At 43.2% G+C, this 25973-nt stretch overlaps 1 protein-coding gene and 2 long non-coding RNA genes across 3 annotated transcripts in view; 2 read left to right on the forward strand and 1 right to left on the reverse strand.

Moving 5' to 3' along the window:
• Positions 1–25973, forward strand: part of LOC134674842 (ubiquitin carboxyl-terminal hydrolase 32) — a gene marked incomplete at its 3' end in the record, with an annotated part of 64990 nt that overhangs the window by 29706 nt on the left and 9311 nt on the right. Inside the window, 21 exon segments of the mRNA XM_063532996.1 lie at positions 293–432; positions 1105–1245; positions 1733–1817; positions 2471–2607; positions 2877–3070; positions 3514–3634; positions 4596–4721; positions 10896–11096; positions 12510–12699; positions 14795–14909; positions 15620–15857; positions 16258–16348; positions 17015–17115; positions 18775–19040; positions 22443–22631; positions 23037–23444; positions 23761–23980; positions 24131–24248; positions 24533–24650; positions 24967–25186; positions 25471–25588. Of these exon segments, the coding sequence (XP_063389066.1) occupies positions 293–432; positions 1105–1245; positions 1733–1817; positions 2471–2607; positions 2877–3070; positions 3514–3634; positions 4596–4721; positions 10896–11096; positions 12510–12699; positions 14795–14909; positions 15620–15857; positions 16258–16348; positions 17015–17115; positions 18775–19040; positions 22443–22631; positions 23037–23444; positions 23761–23980; positions 24131–24248; positions 24533–24650; positions 24967–25186; positions 25471–25588 (3537 nt within the window).
• On the forward strand, positions 6212–8004 carry LOC134674600 (uncharacterized). The gene is made up of 3 exons (XR_010099635.1): positions 6212–6434; positions 6823–6950; positions 7890–8004. It is a non-coding gene; the product is annotated as an uncharacterized LOC134674600 (long non-coding RNA).
• Positions 7819–9514, reverse strand: LOC134674599 (uncharacterized). The gene is made up of 3 exons (XR_010099634.1): positions 9203–9514; positions 8881–9105; positions 7819–8041 (listed from the first exon to the last, which is right to left on the reverse strand). It is a non-coding gene; the product is annotated as an uncharacterized LOC134674599 (long non-coding RNA).

The raw sequence follows: 25973 nt of genomic DNA on the forward strand, positions 1-25973 counted from the left end.
TTTGGTGCAACTGACCCTTAAAATCTCTGATAAAATAATTAATTGTCTGTTGTGGTTGACACAGCCTGTGGCAAGCCAAATTATCTACTAAAAATATAAAAAAAAATTTTCGCATAAAACATTGTTTTACAAATTTTTCACATTGACTCTGACACTAGACTGAGCCTGGCCTGCCGAGTCCATTAAAACTAAGGACATAAGTAATAGAAAGATATTTGTTAAGTTTACTATATTTACTGGTCATTGTTATAGTAAATTTAGATGTTCAACGTCACGTGTGTTAACTGTGCAGAATCAATGGGATCGCTATTATGGCGCGCCGACACAGCATCCCTGGGCTCGGCCAGCAGCGGCGTCGGCAGCGCTGGCGCCCGACCCAGGGCACCCGGCCCTATTGACAACAGGAGGTTGCTGGCTCCTAACCCACTCAAGGTACTGCCATAGATTTATATAACCTTGCTCCACGATGCAACTACTGATTTTATGACCAAAATACGATAACTCGTAAATTTAAGGGTGATGTAACGAACCCTCGTGAATGTCAGCCGCCACTCCGCAGGTGGATTCAGATGTGGTCACTTAAACACGTGGTTCGGGTCTATAACTATTCGTCGCCAGAACACCTCTTGACACTGATATGATATGCATGAATGGTCAAATTTACTAATTTATTTTTTACCACACCAGTTCGGAAAGGCTTACTTTGCACTTCAAAAACTGATAGTAAAGTTGCATTTTATTCACATGTGAGACAAAGTAAACAAATGCAAATTTTTAGTTGTTTTCTTATGATTGCTGGTAGAATTGACTTTTAAATGATGATTTTGGATGATAAATATTTAATAATATTAATTTGGATTTGATTTTGTTTGATATTTTATATTTGCTTCGGTTTGGTGTGGTGAAAAATATTGTGTTTTACTCGGGGGCAAATGTTGTTTAACCCTCATGCTTTGAAACCCTCACAACGCTCAAAATTCCATTTTTCGGACCACTCGCTACGCTCGTGGTTCAATTTTGGAATCTTTCGCTTGCTCGGGTATCAATATTAGCACGAGCGGTTGAAACGGACCGAGTGAAACAAATAACTATTGATATTGTCAGGTCCGAACGCTGACTGGCGAGGGCGGGCACCTCCGCAAGGACGTTACTCTGGCTCAACACAGAGACTTCGAGCTGGTCCCCGACGCACTATGGCGTGCGTTGGCGCTGTGGTACGGCGGGGCAGAACCTTTACCTAGGCAGGTTAGTACGCTAGCGATGGACGATCCGTGACTGGGCCTATTGAGGGAGGGACTTCAAGTTAGTGTGGTGGCGCGGAAGTACCCATGGATTCCATAAAGTACATCAGTGTAAGAAAGCTTAAGAATCTTCTAAAGAACGGGCTCTACTATTCTTATAAACATTTTATATAAATCACAAACGACAAATCTTAATTATGACTGGTCTTACAATTTTACTGACAAAAAAACATTTAGCCAAAAATGCTTCTTTCCTTTTACTTCACTAAACTAATATAACTAGCATTAGTTTAAAATTTAATACTTTGTAACTACCTGTGAGTTCCTGTAATTGGCTTCCTGTTTTAATCTTGTTGTCTATTGTAAATTTTATAGCTGTTGGTTCTCCTAACATAAATAAATAAATAAATATATTACGTTTTATATTAGTCAAACTAATTTAAGTTTATACATATATAATTATGATAACTGTGTAAAGCTTTAATTTTTAGGTAATTCGACCACCCAACTCAGACGTGGAGCTAGAACTGTATCCTCTCAACCTGAAGATATTACGGCACGTTGCAGTACCGCAAAGTAAGTAAAACCAATTGTTATTAGATATTTTTCGAATTTCTATCCAATATCACAGAATATTATACAGGGGGTTTGGTACTTCGTTTGCCAAATTTAAACGGCAGATAGGTTGAGTCATTTGCTATCTTCTCAGGCCTAGAAATTTTGAATTAGATGCACATTTTTTTTTCATTTCTATGCCAGTTTTTCGTAAATTTCAAATTTTTAGTTGCATAGTAGTAAAAAAAATCATGGCCAATTTTGTTTTTCTAGGCATGAGAGGATAGCAAATGTCTCAACCTATCTGCCATTTTAATTTGGCAAACGATGTACCAAACATCCTGTATATTTCTTAGGATACAGAAGTCTCACTGTGTAAGGCTGGTTTTAGTGTCACGCGGACCGTCCGTGCGGATCGCTCCGCACCGGGCCAATATGTATTAAGTTCAGGGAGCGTTACAGAGTAAAGCTGACGGATCCGCGCGGACAGCTTTCTTATACAATTTGGCGGTGCGGAGCGATTCGCTCGGACGGTCCGCGTGACACTAAAACCAGCCTAACAAAATCATTGTTTGACATCTGAAGGTGAAGAAGCAAGCTGTTTCACGCCCATACAGTACGGTCATTGCCACGAAAACGCTTCGTTTTAAGCCTGAATAATGTATATTTGACAGGAATGAACTCTGTATCTGCGGTTGGTGGAGTGTCCATGTATTCGAGTGTGCCCATGGCGCCGCCCGCGCCGCCGGCGCCGCCGGAGCGGCAGCTGGCCTACACGGCTGCCTTCTCCAGGCTGGCCACTGTCAAACAGGTATAACCAATATACCAATATCACAAAACAGACTCAATTCATAGACGACCTCGCTGTAGACTCGGTCTGTTAATATTCCTCATGAGGTCATGAGTTCAACAGGCCAAACAGACAAACACTTTTTAACCGACTTCAAGAAAAAGAGGAGGTTAACGATTCGATCGTTTGTTTTTTTGTATGTTTGTTACAGAACTCCGTCGTTTCAACTTCAAACTTAGCTAGCGCATATAAAAGCATTAACATTTTATTTTGTTTTTTTTTTCTTGTAGGTGTCAGAATTCCTCTGCCAAGCCCTAGGGCTTCAGCGCGAGGACGTCCGCCTCTGGTCGCTCGGCACCAACGCCGTACTCCTGGACGATGAAAACTGGACGCTAGCTGAACTCCGCTGTGATGAGAGAACAAGATTGTTACTGGAAGTTAGAAACGCGGATCTTACGTGGCCTGAGGAAATTGGGGCGCTCAGGTTTGTACGATTATGAGCTTTATTTCGAGGATGTAAAGTGTATTATCCTATGCAAAGCGGAGACGTACGATCGCTCGGCCTTTCGAAAATGGATCTGCTAACATTTCGATGTCAATTTTAATTTTTAACAAGCAGAAACGTCTGCGAACTATGCTATAACGATGCTATTAAGCTTAGAATAAATTTAAAAGTGGAAAAATTACTGTCTTGGGTGAGACTTGAACTCACGGCCTCTGGATCGATAGTCCAGTGCTCTGCGCTCTTGGTGGCTCAGATGGCAGAGCGCTGGAGTATCGATCCAGAGGCCGTGAGTTCAAGTCTCACCCAAGACAGTAATTTTTCCACTTTTAAATTTATTCTAAGCTTAATTTCGATGTAATACTATGAGTTTACTTCTTTATTTACATTTTGTTTGAGGTTTAAATTTATTAAATTTTTGGCAGTATGAGCGGCGGAAACCGTGCAATGGAGCGACGAGAGACCCTCATACCGCCCAATCTGCCCGGAGCTACGGGCCTCCATAATCTAGGAAACACTTGTTATATGAATGCAGCTTTACAGTCAGTAAGTACTAAAAACCGGCCAAGTGAGAGACGAACTCGCCCACCGAGAGTTCCGTACTTTTTAGTATTTGTTGTTATAGCGGCAACAGAAATACATCATCTGTGAAAAGTTCAGCTGTCTAGCTATCACGGTTCATGAGATACTAACTCCACGGCCGATTCGGCCACGGCGACTGCTATCAACTCCGTTGCTGTCTCTGGTGTCATGAGATACAGCCTGGTAACAGACAGACGGACAGAGGACTCTTAGTAATAGGGTCCCGTGTTTGGGTACGGAACCCTAAAAACAACACTTAAAGCTCTGGTTTCCTAGGATAGAAGTGCCGTCATATTATAGCGATCGTAATACAGCGGTGAAATGACGTCACTAAAACGTTATCTATATAAACAAAATGGCGCGGTTTCCTAAAGGGCGGTGATTGAAGGATCATTCTTTTATTCTTATAATGAAACTAGCGATCCGCTCCGGCTTCGCACGGGTTGACAAATTATACACCTAAACCTTCCTCAAGAATCACTTTATTGATAGGTAAAAAAAAACCGTATGAAAATCTGTTCAGTAGTTTTTAGGGTTCGGTACCCAAAGGGTAAAACGGGACCCTATTACTAAGACTCCGCAGTCCGTCCGTCTGTCACCAGGCTGTATCTCACGAACCGTGATAGCTAGCGTGACAGTTGAAATTTTCACAATTTCTGTTGCCGCTATGAATGAATGAATGAATGAAAATCTTTATTTCAGGCAACTAGTGGCCCATACATAAATACCTTAAAACTAGCATACATATTATAAAAATATATTTTAAAACAACAAATACTAAAAAGTAAGGAACCCTCGGTGAGCGAGTCCGACTCGCACTTGTCCGGTTTTATTAAGTTTATCCCTAACATACAGACACACAGACAGACAGACGCGGCAGGGGACTTTGTTTTATAAGGTGTGATATTTAATTAATTATTTGTAGGTATGGAACACGGGCCCACTGACTCGGTACTTCAACTCTGGCATTCATTTGTATGAAGTGAACACAGCAAATCCGCTGGGAACGAAAGGTGCTTTGGCGGTGCGGTATGGAGAATTGTGTAAAGAGGTGAGTTATAGTATAGTTTATGTGACTGCTACATAATGAGAGGCATTAAAATACGAGTGTGGGTTTAAGAAACGAACGTTAGTGAGTTTCTTAATAGGATCACACGAGTGTTTTAATGCCTAATTATGTACAGTTACATACACTACTTTATCTAAACACATACTTAAAAATAACTAAAAGATAAACTGTACGTCAAATGGTGGTGAATGAAAATTTTTTTCACGCATGTCACACATCCTTACTTTTTTTTAAATTCTAGACAAAAGAATGAAGTCCCTATTCTCATGTCACTCGAGATCAAATGTCGTGCGGTTTATATTTAAAAAACATACTAAATTGACGTTTCGTATCGATAACTGTTTTAATATCTATGGATACTAGAATAGAGACCTAGTTGAGTTTTGACTGCTGTTCTGACTGAAATTTAAACTCATAACCTACAAAAATCTATAACGTTATGTACATTAAAGTACAAATTTTCCTACTACCACAGATAAGAAAGTTCTCATAGTAAAATTGGTTGTAATAAAGCTTGTCATTTCCTACCAAAGAATATAATACTCACTAGGAGAAGAACGGTAACTCCATACAAAAAAATGTCCCCAACCGTTTATACGTTTATACTAGTGGCGCCGTCTTTGTGTACCAATGGAACTAAAGTTGAGAACCGGTTTAGCCTGGCGGGTATTGGTAGGTAGTAATTCTGTTGATAAACATATTTGTTATCTTCATATCACGAAATATATGCAAGATGCAAATATTACCCCTTGTTTGTGGTATTATCAATTGATTTAAATAAAAGGCATGTTTATGTTTATAACATTATATATATTATTTATTAAAAAATGTTTTACATATAAAAATATACACTGAAAAGTGGCAACTGGCAACTTAATAAAAAAATAGACATTAATAAAGCGCATTCACAAAGTTTTCAGTACCTTTTATACAAATAACATTAGGCATGCCTACCTATTACACTTTACACACAGATACACTACACTTTACACACGGCATTTTACACAGATTTCCAACTTGTATTCATACATTTCTTCACGGTTAATTAATACGCTTTCCAGATGCGTTATGACTCGGTTCCTCCTGAACCCACTAAAGTTGTAAATTTCACTCTGGCTGCTTCAACAGCCGTTGCTCCGCATTTAGCACATTTTCTATGTGCATTGCTGTAATCCATGTAGGTACAGACTTACAGCCGTATTCATAAACAGTTAGAGCATTGATCATCAGTTGCTGATAACCGGATGTCACAAAACGTGATTCATAAACACTTTTTAGCGCTAAACAGTTGATCATCTCTTTATTAAATCCTCGGAAAGTTACGGAGCCGAGGACCCTTCTTTATCTGTTTATTATCTGCTATTTTACAAGATGGCGGTCACAAAACAGCTGATTTTGGCAAGAGTCACAAGAGCAAGAGGAAAGAGTACGTTTTGGTTAAAATTCCAAATGTGAATGAAAAATAACTTGAATATGTGCAATTAATTACGTATTAGATATCTGGATATAGTACGAAAATGGCGCGAAACCTAAATATCCCGTTTTTTATAAGTTGTTTATGTGATTTTGTGTATGGTGATTTTCGTTTAACCAAAATATCGATGGCAACAGAATTCTATGATCGCGTAGTCGGAAAAATGCATCATAAACGGAGCTAGTTCCTCCCTCACAGCTATTAGGCGTTTGGAGAAATAGGTAAACCCTCAGATTCACTTAAATCTATGGCGGCCAGCTTCATTGCGCGCCATACAATCGCATTTAATTTTCGAAACCAAGTTTGGCTTGGCAAGTAATATTAGAGCGTTCTATTTATTAATTTAAGATCAGGGTGTTCGCATTTCGCAAACTTAAATTCAATTGAATTTCTGGCGCACATTTATACCTACCTATATAATATTATAGACCCTGTAAGAGTACATCAATCTCGTTCATAGTTTGCTATTGAATAACTTACCATTATACCTAATGAGATCATAATATTTACTACAGTTAACTTGTTTTATAGACATATTTAAACAACTGTGTTTAATAATAAATATCACAGGTAAGTAGGCACTAATTAAAAGTATCAACTTATTTACAGGTAAAAGAAGTGTGCACTCTGTCAGTCTGATAAAGTAATGAAAAATCTGAAGAAGTCACCGGTATATGCAGTCATTGCATAAGCAGTTTGCTCAATATTGGCTTTGAGCATAACGATTTGGCCTCCAGGTAAAAATATTGCATTAAATTATAGTCACCATCATGTTATCAATAATTAGTTGACGTAAGCTGAACTTCATAGAATGAAAGTTTCATTTATGTCAACTAATTATTCAGTATAGTTATCCAGGTTGGATTCTATACCTACCTGTTCTTGACGCTCAGGTTTCCAGTGCTCCCAAAAATGCACTGTTGGCTATTTGTAACTCCGCTAGTTGCCTGTAGGCTCCAGTGCTTAATATCAGATGGGCAGCACTAAACTTGTCTTGTCATTGTCTGGTATTAAAAAATACCTTTTAATTTTATTCTACATAAGAACCATTAATTACCAATATTATTTTTGAACTTCTTTGAACTAGGTACATAGCATGTACCTATGAATATCTACTTTATAAAAATTGTACACTTTCATTAGAACAATATTGCAAACACATGAAAATCATAAATATGTGCAAAATAGGGCCCTACTTTCCTTTTAGTTTCCTTTTTAGAACTCTCAAAATGATTTGCTATTTATGGAATTTATATGAACATTTATTTTCTAATAATAATCTGGTGTTTTATTTTATGCATGGTATGGTGTGACATAATTTATTTTAAGTACAGGAAACATCCCTATTAGACTGCCATCTGATATGTCTAGATACATTTAAGATTTTATTGCATTGTAATAAGAAAAATGGAATTTTGAGTATTTCAATATAGATACAGTCGCCTCCAATAATATGTTACTCTTCGAAGGCAGCAAAAATGTGACATGCTCTTATGGGCCTTTGTCGTGTAACATATTATTGCAGGTGACTGTACATCATTAATAACAATTGTACAAACCTTAACAAGTCAAAAAATATATTTAAGTAGTAAAATAAAACACCAATTAAATTAGAACAATTTTATTACTTCAACCTAAATCAAGGTTTCCATTTTGATGTTTTTTTTTTCTTTTAGGTTTCTTGCTGATTTCCTGCTGGGACTTGCAGTGTACGGAGTCAGTTACACTTCTCCGACCAATATTCACAGCTGTTCGCAGGCCACAGCTTTTCTTCCAAAGCCTGGAGTTATTCAACAGTAACAGTGGCTAAAGATGGTACTTTCAGGATCTGAAAAGATGCAATAATTTGAATAAAAGTATTTTTGTATTCAACAATTTTCTTTAATTTTTAGCTTATGATGTAGTTATGGTAAACTAAGTATCATTTGAAGCTATAGACAGAGATCAATATGACTTCATTCATTACCTATTAGGTACTATAATATGATATCATTGTACATTGACCTTGCAAACTCTCTGGAATAGATGTCCAAACTGTCTGATGAGATATAGATTAGCCAACTTAATTATAACCAACTGTACGCAGAAAACATCTTATTTTTAATCAGCAGGTACACAGTTATTTAAATACTGCCTAATTTGTGAACCATCCTTCCCCGTAGTAAGTAGGTTGGCTAGGTGGCCGAGTATAATAACCATTGCATTGTTCCATGCATAAATAGCATTACAAAATTATTACTAACAAAAGTTGCACCTACAAGTAAACTCGCGATACAAAGGCTTGTTACAATAAAACATCACTTGTACATATAATTATCATTTGGTTCCATTGTATGGTTAAGAAATATAATACCTATATTAGGTAGGTATGCATAATTTTAAACAAATACACCAAGCTCCACAAAGCACGGATAGATTTACCAAATTTATAAGTTTTATAACCTTTAAATAATGTCAAAGCTGTCAATGCAAGTGTCATTGTTAACACGTTCAGATACAACATTTTATGTAGTTACCTATGTCTATAATATATTATAAATAGATGGTCATGCCCAAAATTTGAACTGTACCTAGAGTTATCATCAAAATCGCTGCAGACTTTTCTTGGTCTAACTCTAAACACTGCAGGTATGAGGTAAACAAGAAAGTATAGGACATTGTTCATACCTGATTTAGTGAGTTTGAATGGACCTTGGTTTTGTTGACCCGTTGTGAATTTCTGCCGCAACCAGAATAAATTAGTGTGAACTCATGAACCATTATTCAATGGTTCTTCTTGCGGAGGCGACTGGAGGCCTGGTACGGTATCTGGCTTCGACTTCTTCTTTTCGCTAATTATGCACTTCGGCTAGAACCCCACTTCTTTCGACTCCATTCCACATAATATTGAAACTAAAAGCAATAAGAGATAGGTATATCAACATTGCAGTGACCTCATATTATTACTTATTGCTGTATAGGATACTTGTCTGTAAACGTAGTTACTTACCAAGTTTTATAAAATTACCGGCCATGCAGCAATCTTTGTTTATTTTTGTGGCACAGAAGCTATTTTAATATGAGATAATTCCGAAAATTAGTCAAAATAGTAAATCAACTTTTTCATGATATTACGATTGGCCGCTAGTGCTGCTGTCAAACTTTTTTTTTAAATTAATGTTCAGCCATATTTTTGTCTATGATGTGCCAAGATGCCAACATAACGCGTCTAATCTGCTTATTAGTTAAGAAGCCCCTAATAAACGTTTATAAATCATGGTTCTTATCAACGGCTTATTAAGCCTAAACAGTGGATTAGCTAATAAGCTGATCATTCCTCATTTAAAGATTTTTTATGAATACGGCTGTTACAGTCTTAAGTGGTACGTAGCGGTACACGTTGTATGTATTATTTAAAGAGTTAATAAATAAAATTTTCGTTATGAACTTTAACCACAGCAGTTGGACAGAGTCATTGACAAATATATTTTTTATTATGGTGGGTAGACGTACCTACCCTCCATATATTTTATGAATATTGATAAAGACAGTTGGAAGCAAATATTCATTATAAAACTTAATCGCATGTAATTAAGTTTTAAGCGTTTTAAGTCCCGTTTTATGATTAATATTGTATACAATTCGTGATAATTTAAATCAGAGTTGGGAGCAATGTTGCTGTAGAAAAATGTTTTTATTTTTATTACTCGCAACTTTTTCCCGGAGGCCAACGCACACATAGAAGCTTAAGGCGCACACATGCGCAATTATTTGGGGACATAACTTTCTTAGGAAGTGAACAGGCCTTGTTTCCTACAGTTTCTGAACGTATTATAGAGCACTAATGACATGTGTGTAGATAAAGTGTTTTAAGTAACATTTCTGGTTGAAGAATGCTGACAGATCATATCCATAACAAGAAATTACATACAGCTAGGCAAAAAAGAATAGAAATTAAAAAGTGCAACCGATCCTTAGGGTTGGTTGCACCAAACCGTGTGTCACAGTTAAAGCGTTCGTTAAATTCTTTTGAATCGGAAATTTCATACTTCACTGCTGTTTGACGTTAACCAGTCTAATATTTAAAGCGTTCGCGTTTTGAACACATATTAACTCACTTGTATAGACAGGTCTAACGCGAAATTTATTCAATTAGGTACATTTATTTACTGCCGTTTCTACAAAGGTCGTGGTCGCGGCTAACCTTAACGGTAAATAAAGGTATTAGACCCGTCTATAAATGTGAGTTAACCAGTCTGTTTAAAGTGGTTGGTACAACTGGGCCTTACTGTTCCACAGTGTTTCTCCACAGAAGGAAACTGGTGTGGATGCACTAATATGGGAGCGGAGCGGCCCTGGCGATACCCATCCCTAATTCTCGAGTGTATGCAATCTTTGGCTATTCGTGCTAGGCGCCTTTGACAAATTCTTAAAGGGCGAGCGGTACGAGCTGGCACCTTCTATATAGCGAGAGAGATGGTGCCGCCATCTATAAAACTAGGAAGCAAATGCATTTAATATGTCTGTGTCTCACGGAACCTTTGTCTAATAAATACTTAGGTAACATCTCTAATTCATTCTTAATGAACACACAAATAAATGCCCTTACCGGGTTTCGAACCCGGAACCTCCTGCTTCGTAGGTAGGGTCACTACTGGCTAGGAGGTTGTTAAAAAACAAAATAAATATTTCTTTTACCATAGGTATGGTCGTGCAGCGCGCGCTCTGTAGCCCCCCTGCGCGTGCGCTGGTGCGTGTCGCGGCATGCGCGCGCGCTCGCCGGCGGCGGGCAGCACGACGCGCAGGAGTTGCTAGCGTGGCTGCTAGACACGCTGCATGAAGACCTGAACAGGGCGGCGGCTAAACCACTGCCGATTAGAGACAGCGACGGCAGACCAGACCAGGTACTGTGCCACTGCAGGTGTGGTTGTGTGGCTCCCCGGCGCGTGCGCTGATGCGTGTCCATACATACGCGCACGCAATGCGAACAGTACGATGCGCAGGAGTTACTGGCGTGCACGGGCGCAGCCAGGGGGAGGGTTTTGGGGGTTCAACCCCCCCCCCCCCGAAAAGTTCAGAATATATTTTTATTTTTCACATCTCTAATATTTTTCTTATATAAGGGTTCTTGAACCCCCCCGATACTAAAACCTGGCTACGCCCGTGCTGGCGTGGCTGCTAGACACGCTGCATGAAGACCTGAACAGGGCGGCGGCTAAACCGCTGCCGATTAGAGACAGCGACGGCAGACCGGACCAGGTACCGTACCACTGCAGGTGTAGTCGTGTGGCTCCCCTGCGCGTGCGCTGGTGCGTGTCCATACATGCGCGCGATTTTCTTGCGAATATTTTGACTTATTGATTTCCCTCTGAAGCGCTGGTGGCCTAGCGGTAAGAGCGTGCGACTGAAGAACCCCGGCTCGTACCAATGAGTTTTTCGGAACTTATGTACGAAATATTTTATATTTACCAGTTACTTTTCGGTGAAGGAAAACATCGTGAGGAAAATGAAGTAATCCCAATATATAACGTGTAAATTGGTTTTACTAATAAATAACTTACGAGTATGACTTAAGGTCTAGTTTTGGTTGGAAGGTCAGATGGCAGTCGCTTTCCTAAAAACTAGAGCGTCAATTCTTGGAATTAGTTGTCAATCGCAAATAATAAAAAAAATCGCACCCCAGGCCGAGCCCAAAAGCCGTGGCAAAATGCCGGGATAACGCGAGGAAGAAAAATACTTAGGGTCGGTTGCACCAAACTGTTCGAGTCGTTAAAGAGTACGCAAAATTTGTATGTATGGAAAGTTTCATAGTAAAGCGCTGGGGCGCGCCGGTTGACGTCGATCAGTCCGTCAAATGTGGTTGTTGCAACTGGCCCTTAGGGCTTGTGCACAAATCACGCGAGGTTCGATAGGGGGTGGGGAGATCACGAAACAATCACAATAGATGTCGTTGGGGGAGGGGGTATAAGGAAACCTCACGTGTATTTTTCTACAGTGAACTAAACTATGAAAAAAACACCTACCATATCAGTAGATACTTTTTCTCGGTTTCGTTAAACATAAATCTTCACTCCGCACTTCAAAATAGCGCGTCTATTTAACGAAAATAGAAAAATAAACAAGATTTTCTATATACAATACAGTTTTAGAATTAGGTCGAATGAAAAAATTTCAAAAAAATACACGTGAGGTTGTGTGAAAGGAGGGGGGTAGCGAAAAACCTCACCAAATATCACAAGGGGGAGGGGGGGTCAAAAAGTAGCCGAAAACACCTCGCGTGATTTGAACACAACCCCTAATTGATTTCCCTTGTGCAGGAAGTAGCAGCAGAAGCGTGGGCAGCGTACGCGGCGCGTAACGCCTCCATCGTCACCGACCTCTTCTACGGACAACTCAAGTCAAGAGTGCGCTGCGACGTCTGCTCCGCGGAGTCCACTCGCTTCGACGCGTTCAACATGCTGAGCCTGCCCTTACCTGTCGAGCAGTCATTAAGGGCACAAGTCATAGGTAACACTATTATACTCTCATGATCTATTTTACATCTACGTCTAGTCTATTAGGTAACTTCAGTATACTATCATCTACTCTACGTACAACTCGAGTCAAGACTGCGCTGCGACGTCTGCTCCGCGGAGTCCACTCGCTTCGACGCGTTCAACATGCTGAGCCTGCGCTTACCTGTCGAGCAGTCATTAAGGGCACAAGTCATAGGTAACACTATTATACTCTCATGATCTATTTTACATCTACGTCTAGTCTATTAGGTAACTTCAGTATACTATCATCTACTCTACGTACAACTCGAGTCAAGAGTGCGCTGCGACGTCTGCTCCGCGGAGTCCACTCGCTTCGACGCGTTCAACATGCTGAGCCTGCCCTTACCTGTCGAGCAGTCATTAAGGGCACAAGTCATAGGTAACACTATTATACTCTCTCATGATCTATTTTACATCTACGTCTAGTCTATTAGGTAACTTCAGTATACTATCATCTACTCTACGTACAACTCGAGTCAAGAGTGCGCTGCGACGTCTGCTCCGCGGAGTCCACTCGCTTCGACGCGTTCAACATGCTGAGCCTGCCCTTACCTGTCGAGCAGTCATTAAGGGCACAAGTCATAGGTAACACTATTATACTCTCATGATCTATTTTACATCTACGTCTAGTCTATTAGGTAACTTCAGTATACTATCATCTACTCTACGTACAACTCGAGTCAAGAGTGCGCTGCGACGTCTGCTCCGCGGAGTCCACTCGCTTCGACGCGTTCAACATGCTGAGCCTGCCCTTACCTGTCGAGCAGTCATTAAGGGCACAGGTTATAGGTAAAATTATACTATATTACTCTTAGCGCCACTTACACCATCCCACTAACCCGGGGTTAAGCGGTTAAACCGTTAACCCAGTGTCAAATTGTACTGGTAACCATGGTAACTCAATGTTTAACCGGTTAACCCCGGGTTAGTCGAATGGTGCAAGTGGCCCTTACTGAATACCATATTTTTATCACACCACACTACCACCATATTACTTGCTGCTTGTTAAGATTATCGTGTTAAACATGTCAGGCGAAACATCGTCGTACGAGTATGTCTAGTTATATTTTTTTACGTTTGCTCGTATAATAGTTTTGTTACTTTTATTTCATTTACATATAGGAAACTATAAGTCTATTACTAGAAGAATGTTACTCCATATACTTATCTGTTTTATAAGACTGTTTCTTAATAAATTAAAAATAAATTATGATTCATTGATCAAATTGCTGTGCGCTCAAGTAATAAGCATGTAAAAAAGTGCTGGTACAGTCACTTGCAATAATATGTTACACAACGAAGGCCGCAAAAATATCTGACACAATCTTATTTGTAGAGCCATAAGACATAAAACACAGTAGTCAATCCCTCTTGACATTTGATTTCTGCTATGAGAATTCCGCTCCTTGGTATAGCATGGGAAAAGTAGCATATTTTGGCGGCAATATGTGCATCCATGAAACTACACAAAAATGACACCTCATTTGCCTAGTTTGTGCAATGTGATTGTTTTTTAAATGAACCCCTTGCACATACCCCCCAGAAAAAGGGTTAGGACGCCTAAATTTTTTTAGGACTCGGCTGATCCTCATTTCTAGTGCCAAGATAAAGATCATAAACTACTTTTACAGTACATATGGTCCTATTTTTCCGCACTAGTGCGTAAAATAGCACTTTTCGTGCGATGTCAAAAGTTTAAAGGGCCATATGTACTGTAAAACGTTGTACGATACACGTGCGAATAGATAATTCGCAGCTCGTGTCGATTTAAAACACTCCCTTCGGTCGTGTTTTAATTTATCGCCACTCGTTTCGAATTTTCTCTTTTACGCACTTGTATCGTAAATAACTATTAATTGATGTACATATTTTGCCGCCAAATGGCCATATTTAGGCTTTTTTTACCCATAGTAGTTTTTTTTTTTTATGAATGGGTTTACTCATGGCCACAGACTAGCCGAGGCGTAGACGTGGCCTAGATGGAGCGAGCTCGCCCAGAAGGTGCCTGTTCACTCTTGATTTGAAGGTAATAATGAATTTATCTAAAATGTTTGTTGGTTTTACAGTAATGCTGCTGGACGGCTCGGTGCCCATCAAGTACGGCGTTCTAGTCAATTCGGAGGGCACCTACTTGGACCTCAAGAAGAAACTCTCAGAACTCTGTGGACTTGCTCCAGAATCGTAAGTCGTTTTTAGGGTTCCGTACCCAAAGGGTAAAACGGGACCCTATTACTAAGACTTCGCCGTCCGTCCGTCCGTCCGTCTGACACCAGGCTGTATCTCACGAACCGTGATAGCTAGACAGTTGAAATTTTCACAGATGATGTATTTCTGTTGCCGCTATAACAACAAATACTAAAAACAGAATAAAATAAAGATTTAAATGGGGCTCCCATACAACAAACGTGATTTTTGACCAAAGTTAAGCAACGTCGGGAGTGGTCAGTACTTGGATGGGTGACCGTTTTTTTTTGCATTTTTTGTTTTTTTTTTGTATTATGGTACGGAACCCTTCGTGCGCGAGTCCGACTCGCACTTGCCCGGTTTTTGTAGACTTAGGGCTCATTTAGACGATGCAAGAACTGGCGTGCGAGTTTCATTACATTGCGGGTTTTGATCGGTCGGTTGAATTGGACGTAACCAACAGTCCGCAATGTAACTAAAATCGCATCTGAGTTCGCGCTCCGTCTAAATCAGCCTTTATTTATGCCACCGATAAATGTTTTTAAGGTATCATACTATTTTTTATATCCTACGTGCGCAAAGCAAGATTGGAGATCAAATAATAAAAGAATTCATATTCCGCAAAATCTTATATCCCACACAAAAATGAACTAATAGTAGTTATAGTAATAAGTATACTATTTAATATAAACATTAATTTCCAACAGCATGATGATAGTGGAGTTAAACGGCGCGACAATAGGACGAATATTAGATGACAACGCTAAAATCTTCGCGGCCACGGCGCTCGAGTTGTACGCGTATGAGACCCCACGCGAGACCGGCGAGGAGGAGTGTTGCTGCGACCACCAGCAAGGTAACAGACTGGCCAGCGGTGGATCTTATTCCATTGTAATAAGGTTACGAATAGCAAGTCTTCGCGGCCACGGCGCTCGAGTTGTACGCGTATGAGACTCCACGCGAGACCGGCGAGGAGGAGTGTTGCTGCGACCACCAGCAAGGTAACAAACTGGCCAGCGGTGGATCTTATTCCATTGCAATAAGGTTACGAATAGCAAATCTTCGCAGCCACGGCGCTCGAGTTGTACGCGTATGAGACCCCACGCGAGACCGGCGAGGAGGAGTGTTGCTGCGACCACCAGCAAGGTAACAAACTGGCCAGCGGTGGATCTTATTCCATTGCAATAAGGTTGCGAATAGCAAATCTTCGCAGCCACGGCGCTCGAGTTGTACGCGTATGAGACCCCACGCGAGACCGGCGAGGAGGAGTGTTGCTGCGACCACCAGCAAGGTAACAAACTGGCCAGCGGTGGATCTTATTCCATTGCAATAAGGTTGCGAATAGCAAATCTTCGCAGCCACGGCGCTCGAGTTGTACGCGTATGAGACCCCACGCGAGACCGGCGAGGAGGAGTGTTGCTGCGACCACCAGCAAGGTAACAAACTGGCCAGCGGTGGATCTTATTCCATTGTAATAAGGTTTACGAAAGTAAATATTGTAATTGTACAGTCGCCATCAGATTTATAGATTTATCTGAGCGGCCAAGGTGCTCACAAATATTTGAACACGCCTCTATAGGGACCGTGCTTATTGGAGGGTCTGCCATCTTGTGGCCTAAACCGGAAACATATGTGCACATGTATATTGCCAAAACAAGTGCTACCATCTACCGTTCTCGTTGGTACGTTTCCTTGTGCATAGTAGGTTCTGCTATCTTATGGGCTACATCGGAAGCATAAACGACACATTTACGCCTCGCGCCCAAAATCTGACGACTCCTATGCTGCCCCCTATAGTTCATGCACGGGGCCTATTGTCAAGGCGTTAGAGTCAACGCTTACCCTTTTGAACGCCAAACGGCGCATCCATTTGCCGTGCCACTGACGCCACGGGGGTAAAATTTAGTTTTGTGAATGTAAATAATGCCAACCTAAAAGTGGGGTGTTTTTCAGTAGATTTTCATCAAAACGATCGACATCAAATGCCGTCTTTGGCGTCGTTGGCACGATTTTGCGTTGACGTCAATTGCCGTCTGTGGCGTTCAAAAGGTTAACAGTTGGTTTGTTTAGTAACTTAGGTAAATGTTTCGACCGTGTTGCAGAGTACACGGACGCGGAGGCTGCGGCCACGGCGCGGGCGGAGGTGAGTGCGCGCGCGCCTAACACTTCCTCACTCTGCATGCCCGCACTCTTCTGCTTCAAGGTTAGCCCGCACACACGCACGCACACACACACAAGTACATGCAGATACACAAGGGCCGGGGTGACGATTACTGCAAAACAGCGTATCTTATTACATATTTTCTATCTATAAGTAGATACGTTGTTTTACCAAAATATTACTTTCTTTCACGCATAAGAAACTTGTTACTTGATATTGACAGTTAGTTAGATACCGAACCGAGAATCGAGCTGAAAAACATGGCAAAATGAACATGGTATCATTAATAATTGTAAATTATTATATGTACTTGCAATTCTGAAGTATTATGGTGCTGCACAGCTCCATACGCTATTCGGTAATTAGGTTTTCTACCAAAAATGCAGTTACCGTGTGACGCCATACAGCGTCAAAACAGTGGCTAAAATAATACACTATGTATATAAAGAAGCGTAGAAAGTGGCTAAAATAATATACTATATCATATTTTTAAATAGCATTTAATATTCTTAATTGAAATGAAATTTCTGTTCATCATTTTGTCTTATTGTACATGTTTAAAACATTGTATTGTCACCCCGGCCCACATATCCTGATTTATGTAAATATATCCCCACTTAAAATAAAAAAGCTTAATATTCCCAAATATCAATGAAAGGGTAAGGGTCTAACACTTAATTAATTAAAACAATAACACATGCAATTTGTACATATTAACGTTTCTGTATATTTGTTATTTGTGTTTGTTTATTATTGTTGTGACAGATTTAAACAGGAGAAGGTAATTAGAACAATGGAATTACGTCAAATACTCAATTATAGTAAAAATCATATACATTTTAGACAGTCATTTGGCATGCATCTTTTAAAAAATATGGTAAATAAATTATTTATTTCATAATTTTTTCTATTTAAGCACTTAGAGATTCGTCGCACTTTTACATAAACTGAATGTGACGTTTGATATTATTTCATTACAATATCAAGATTCAAGCTTCACAATTTCACATTATATTAAATCATTTTAGTAAAGAAAGTTGTTAAAACTTACTAGAAATCATAATGACGAACAATTTTGATATCTGTGTGAGTGACTCACACATTTCACATATTTAACTTTACTTTTTCAGAATAATTTTTAGTTTTTCTAAATTCTACTTTTCAGTAGGTAGCAGATTTGTAGTTTTTCAAAATCATCACATCATCAGTAGTACTCATCACACGTAGGCTAGTGTGTGTAAAGTAGGTTTTCATCAAGTAGTCATCATTCGTGTGTTTTTTCTTTGTGTTTGTGTGTAGTACTTAAGAAAAATAGCGTTGCCAGTGTAGCTTTGACTTTTATATGTTTTATTGGTGATATTGTCCCTTATAGTCCAAATTTTGTACGTGGGTCATACTGAAAATTTCTTGCTTCTGATATATTAGACGACTTATTTTTTCTAAGTGGCCAGTCCAGGAATTTTCAATATGCCCTAAGTATCTTATACTTCTTATTATAGTCCGAACTTTCTCGAACAAAGTTATTTCTTGGCAACCGTATTATGGTTGAAAGTAGCGTTACGATTTATCAACAACTCTGCTGGCTGAATCCACTGCACCTAAAGATTCAATTCAGTCCTTTATACCAATAAAAATCTAATACCTAACTTACAAGATGTAAATATACTAACAAAACAACCAACCTAACCTATTAATTTCCAGCGCTCCAAGTCCGAAATCCTCATGTCTCAGAGCCCACCGAACACCTTCTACAAGTACTCTGACAACGAAGACTACCGAACACTACCGAAGAGAGACAAGAACGGGAACAGCTCACCGACTCTCTCCGTCAAGAGCTTGAACTTGAAGGCCAGTCCGAGACTGGGCAAGGTCAAGTTCGGCTCATCCCCCTCTAATATGAACAAGATGAACGAGACGCAAGAGAGCCCGGCGCCGAGGAGGATACAATATTTGGTGGCGGTACATCGGTGAGTTATTCGTATAACCTGGCAAATAAGTTTTGTCAGAAATGGAGGAGTAGGAAAGTAGGAGGGTGTCACCCGTTGTCGACCGCGCGAGCCAGGAACCTATTTCTATTTCTCCAGTGTTCATGTGACCGGCTGACGGTCTTTCCACCGCGATACAATCTAAACTATCATCTGACAAAGTATCAAACGGGAGGCGATGACTAAATTTTTTACGTGTTTCGGTGGCTGCTATTCCTCAACCCACCAACGGAGCGGCAGCTGACGTCCACGGGGTTTCATTACACATCGCCCTTAACCACTTTAGGTGTTTTCGCCCGGAGGCGATGATTTACGAAATTTGCTCCTGTCCCTCAGTCTATTGACCACGAACGCTTTAATAAATAAAAAAATAAATAAAAATCATTTATTTCAGGTTACCAGGACCCATATTACATTCACAAAAAAATAATTAAATTAAATTAAATTAAATACATTTACAAACTAAGTACGCTACAAACATTTACAAATAACAAACAACATACAATACAAATTACACATTATTAGCGACACTGGGTAAAAATCATCACTTTGTCTGGCCAGTGATGATTTCTACCCAGTGCTTTGTCATGGGGCAGTCCAAGCGCTCAGCGAACATGCTCAGGATGGTGTTGGAGCTGCCGCGCACTCTGTTCAGCAGAGACGCTACTCTCTTCCTTCTGACGGCGTGGAAGCCATCAGTGCGCGCCTCTGCGAACATACCTGACGCACTACAGCGTCGCGGCAGCTTCATCAGCATCCTGAATATGTTATTGTACTGTACCCTGAGCGCATTGTATGTGCGTTGTGTGTGACTCACCCACAGGCTGCCAGTGTAGAAGGTTTGGCAATAAGCCCTAAATAATGTTATTTTTACTTCCTTCGTACACTGAGCGAACCTGCGAGCAATCATGTTACCTCGCACAGACAAGGCCCTCCTCTCCCTCTCTATATCCGCATCATCTCGCAAGTCCGGCGTGACCATGTGCCCCAGATATTTAAACTGGTCCGCTACTTTTAGTGGAACGCCACCCAACACTACCGGAGGTACAACTGTAGGGTTATATTTATTCGATTTAAATATCATAACTTCACTCTTTTTTGAGTTGTATCTCAGGCCATGTTGTTCGGCATAGTTCTCACATTTATTAACCAGTTGCCTAATTGCATTGATTGAGGGCCCCAGCAGCACCATGTCATCAGCATAGCTAATGTTATTGATGCTGACACCGTCAATATGACATCCTACATGCGTGCTGCTGAGCTCCTCGATCAACTGGTTTACATAAAGGTTGAACAGAATCGGCGACGACAACCCCCCTTGTCTGACACCACACCCAAGCCTATACTCATCGGACATGGTGTTCACCCATCTCACCTGGTTGACCTGGTTGCCATACCAATATTTTAAAAGGGTAATACATTCTACTGGCACGGTAGTACGGCTTAGCTTTTCCCACAGTAGGTGGTAAGCAACCAGGTCAAAAGCCTTGGACAAGTCCAAGAAGCAGGCGTAGACCGGTGTTTTTCTGTCCTTATAGTATCCGATAGTCCGCTTAAGACACACAATTGCCGTTTCCGTGGATAATCCAGCTCGAAAACCAAATTGTGCGTCATGCAGCTTGACGTGTTTTTTAAGCTGTTCATTAAGCAGGCTATCGAGTACCTTTGAGGTTACAGTAGCTAAAGATATAGGCCTATAGTTTGTGATGTCGGACACGTCGCCCGTTCTGTTCTTGATAATGGGCACAACCACCGTTCTCATTAGACGATCCGGCAGATACGCATGTTGCAGACATAACGTAAAGAACATAGCCAACACTCGAGGAAGATGAACTCCAGCATATTTGAGGTGTTCAATGCTGAGACCATCGTGCCCCGGAGACTTACCGCGCTGCATGGCCTTTATGGCTCCTGCCACATCTTTGGCAGAGAATTTAATGGTACTGTCTCCCACAATGGTCTCACCATCGAAAATCCCCGCCTCCTGGCCATTTGCAAGAGGTGACTTTACAGTGAACACCTCCCTGAAGTTGTTGGCTATGTCCCTGGAATCGACTACGCCTCCGATGCTCACAGGGACTCCGGGCACTACGTTGAGTTTCTTGGTATTCTTCCAGAAGCCTTTAAAGTCCTTCGCAGCATGGTTCATAGCGAGAATGTCCCTTTTTACCTGCTCTTGCCTGTCCTGACACCATTTAAGCTTGGACTTAAAGACCCGCCTACTCCGACACATGCCTTCGTAGACAGGTCCTGAGGACGGCCTCCCAGCCTCAACCCACCTTAAAAACGTTTGCCGAGCCTCCCTGTGAGCACAAGATACATGTCTACTCCACCCTGCAATATATCCTCTCTTTTTCTTACATTTCTTTTTCTTACTCGACTGTTCGGCTGCTTTTATTAATATATCAATTATTTCATTATACATTTTGTCCAAAACTAATCTATGTTCTAATGTACGACACGCCCTGTTCGCGCATAACGCCAACTCAGGGGGGAAATGCAACCCCTTTAGTTTCTCATGACAAAGTTTATGGTACATTTCAACCTGAGCATCTTGCCTCTCCCCCCAGATTACACCGCTATGTAGTGGCTCCTGCGTTATATTATTTTTAATATGCACATGACCCACATCACACTCAATGACTAGCGGCAGGTGGTCGGACCAGTACACGTCCTGCTTTACCCATACATTTAATACGGTGTCCCGAGCAGATCCCGTGACGATGCAATGATCCAACCACCTACTACAACCATGCGCTTCACTCACGAAAGTGTATGTACCTGACGACACGCCCAGCCTTTCTACGTCAATACAGTACCAGTTTTGATCAGCACAAAATTGAATTAACTCATTATAAAATAGTTCTTTCGGATGCGCGTTAAAGTCACCAAGCACATAAACACTTTCCGTATCTGCATTCTCTTCCATAATGGCATTTATTTCCCCTAAGCATTCCGTAAATATTGCTAAGTTCTCAATTAAATTGACAGGCATATAGACACAAAATATTAATATAGATTTATTATTCAATAAATCACTTTCAATAAATTCCTTCTTATTATTCAATAAATTCCTTCGTTTCGAACCCTTTAAACTACTTTAAAGGGTTCGAAACGAAGGAATGTATTATAATTTTTTTTTGTTTAGTACCCACAACGCAAGCCTTAAGGTCGGTTGCACCAAACTGTCCGTGTCGTTAAAGAGTTCGCAAAATTTTTATGTATGGAAAGTTTCATAGTAAAGCGCTGGGGCGCGCCGACTGACGTTGATCAGTCTGTCAAATGTGGTTGGTGCAACTGGCCCTTAGTGAGCTTACTGTGGGACTAAGTTGATATGTGAAAAATGGTCCTATAATATTTTATTTATTATTTATTTTCGTACAGGAAACAAACCCGCATGGACGCCTACTTCCTCCCAGCTCAGCGCAGCAAACCCGCGTTATTCGGTGTACCTTTATTAGTGGGCGTAGCGCACGGGATGTCCGGCCGCAGTGTGTACGCGCAGGTGTGGACGCAGGTCGCGCGGCTGCTGAGCGCGCGCCCGCTGGACGCCAGCAACCATGCCACAGACTGGTAAGTACGATAGGATTTGAAAATTGCGAGTAAAAGTGACCTTGAAGTTTAAGACCCGCACCGGGTTCCGTTCGCTCAATTCTCTTTAGCAGTCGACGCTTAATGTCGAAAATCCAGCGTGTGAACTGTGAATAGTACATAGGTATGGGAATGATGATGGCATGATTGGCGTGTTGTTGAACTAAAATGGCAGGCTGTGGAACGTCAAGTGGTTTAACGTGGGTGAAATTCGGTACGAGGTGGCAGTTTTTGTCGTTATGTTGGTAGACTGGTTTAGCTGTGAATATGACACAGGTTTTTTTTAACTATCTTCCGTATTAAAATAACTTGAAGGATTAGGCTTGATTCGTGTTTCTAGCATACCAAAATGTTCAAATATTTTAATATAGCTCACTGTGTACACAGCGACGACAGCCTCGGTTACGAGTTCCCGTTCACGTTGCGGCTCGTGTCCGGCAGCGGCGCGTGGTGTGCGCTCTGTCCGTGGCCCGCGCTGTGCCGCGGCTGCGCTCTACCCAGCGACGACGCGCCTTTATGTACCTACGGTGAGTTACACTACAGTTCCCGGTCACGTTGCGGCTCGTGTCCGGCAGCGGCGCGTGGTGTGCGCTCTGTCCGTGGCCCGCGCTGTGCCGCGGCTGCGCTCTACCCAGCGACGACGCGCCTTTATGTACCTACGGTGAGTTACACTACAGTTCCCGGTCACGTTGCGGCTCGTGTCCGGCAGCGGCGCGTGGTGTGCGCTCTGTCCGTGGCCCGCGCTGTGCCGCGGCTGCGCTCTACCCAGCGACGACGCGCCTTTATGTACCTACGGTGAGTTACACTACAGTTCCCGGTCACGTTGCGGCTCGTGTCCGGCAGCGGCGCGTGGTGTGCGCTCTGTCCGTGGCCCGCGCTGTGCCGCGGCTGCGCTCTACCCAGCGACGACGCGCCTTTATGTACCTACGGTGAGTTACACTACAGTTCCCGGTCACGTTGCGGCTCGTGTCCGGCAGCGGCGCGTGGTGTGCGCTCTGTCCGTGGCCCGCGCTGTGCCGCGGCTGCGCTCTACCCAGCGACGACGCGCCTTTATGTACCTACGGTGAGTTACACTACAGTTCCCGGTCACGTTGCGGCTCGTGTCCGGCAGCGGCGCGTGGTGTGCGCTCTGTCCGTGGCCCGCGCTGTGCCGCGGCTGCGCTCTACCCAGCGACGACGCGCCTTTATGTACCTACGGTGAGTTACACTACAGTTCCCGGTCACGTTGCGGCTCGTGTCCGGCAGCGGCGCGTGGTGTGCGCTCTGTCCGTGGCCCGCGCTGTGCCGCGGCTGCGCTCTACCCAGCGACGACGCGCCTTTATGTACCTACGGTGAGTTACACTACAGTTCCCGGTCACGTTGCGGCTCGTGTCCGGCAGCGGCGCGTGGTGTGCGCTCTGTCCGTGGCCCGCGCTGTGCCGCGGCTGCGCTCTACCCAGCGACGACGCGCCTTTATGTACCTACGGTGAGTTACACTACAGTTCCCGGTCACGTTGCGGCTCGTGTCCGGCAGCGGCGCGTGGTGTGCGCTCTGTCCGTGGCCCGCGCTGTGCCGCGGCTGCGCTCTACCCAGCGACGACGCGCCTTTATGTACCTACGGTGAGTTACACTACAGTTCCCGGTCACGTTGCGGCTCGTGTCCGGCAGCGGCGCGTGGTGTGCGCTCTGTCCGTGGCCCGCGCTGTGCCGCGGCTGCGCTCTACCCAGCGACGACGCGCCTTTATGTACCTACGGTGAGTTACACTACAGTTCCCGGTCACGTTGCGGCTCGTGTCCGGCAGCGGCGCGTGGTGTGCGCTCTGTCCGTGGCCCGCGCTGTGCCGCGGCTGCGCTCTACCCAGCGACGACGCGCCTTTATGTACCTACGGTGAGTTACACTACAGTTCCCGGTCACGTTGCGGCTCGTGTCCGGCAGCGGCGCGTGGTGTGCGCTCTGTCCGTGGCCCGCGCTGTGCCGCGGCTGCGCTCTACCCAGCGACGACGCGCCTTTATGTACCTACGGTGAGTTACACTACAGTTCCCGGTCACGTTGCGGCTCGTGTCCGGCAGCGGCGCGTGGTGTGCGCTCTGTCCGTGGCCCGCGCTGTGCCGCGGCTGCGCTCTACCCAGCGACGACGCGCCTTTATGTACCTACGGTGAGTTACACTACAGTTCCCGGTCACGTTGCGGCTCGTGTCCGGCAGCGGCGCGTGGTGTGCGCTCTGTCCGTGGCCCGCGCTGTGCCGCGGCTGCGCTCTACCCAGCGACGACGCGCCTTTATGTACCTACGGTGAGTTACACTACAGTTCCCGGTCACGTTGCGGCTCGTGTCCGGCAGCGGCGCGTGGTGTGCGCTCTGTCCGTGGCCCGCGCTGTGCCGCGGCTGCGCTCTACCCAGCGACGACGCGCCTTTATGTACCTACGGTGAGTTACACTACAGTTCCCGGTCACGTTGCGGCTCGTGTCCGGCAGCGGCGCGTGGTGTGCGCTCTGTCCGTGGCCCGCGCTGTGCCGCGGCTGCGCTCTACCCAGCGACGACGCGCCTTTATGTACCTACGGTGAGTTACACTACAGTTCCCGGTCACGTTGCGGCTCGTGTCCGGCAGCGGCGCGTGGTGTGCGCTCTGTCCGTGGCCCGCGCTGTGCCGCGGCTGCGCTCTACCCAGCGACGACGCGCCTTTATGTACCTACGGTGAGTTACACTACAGTTCCCGGTCACGTTGCGGCTCGTGTCCGGCAGCGGCGCGTGGTGTGCGCTCTGTCCGTGGCCCGCGCTGTGCCGCGGCTGCGCTCTACCCAGCGACGACGCGCCTTTATGTACCTACGGTGAGTTACACTACAGTTCCCGGTCACGTTGCGGCTCGTGTCCGGCAGCGGCGCGTGGTGTGCGCTCTGTCCGTGGCCCGCGCTGTGCCGCGGCTGCGCTCTACCCAGCGACGACGCGCCTTTATGTACCTACGGTGAGTACACACTATAAAACAAAGAAAAAGAAGACAAACCATCTCTCTCACTCTTGCCATAACCCCGGTCGTCAGTTTAGTTTCGGATAGCATTTAGCAGTCAGGCGTAGTCGCGCCTTTACGTCCTCCGTCGGCGACGCGCATAATCTAACTCCAACCAAACCTTTCTCATATTAATTTGCAAACTTTACACAAACAACCGTCCATAATTAAGAAAACATAATGATTGACAAGTTCCACAAGGTCATGACATTAACCTAGTGGAATACTAAAAAATTTAATCATAATAAATGTTTGTTTTGACCGATGCTAATTTTGAACATAACATACACGTATTTAAAGTGGCCTGTCAAAACTAAAAATTAAAGTAGAATTTATCTTCGTT

Source organism: Cydia fagiglandana, chromosome 20 (assembly GCF_963556715.1).
Source record: "Cydia fagiglandana chromosome 20, ilCydFagi1.1, whole genome shotgun sequence".
NCBI lineage: Eukaryota > Metazoa > Arthropoda > Insecta > Lepidoptera > Tortricidae > Cydia > Cydia fagiglandana.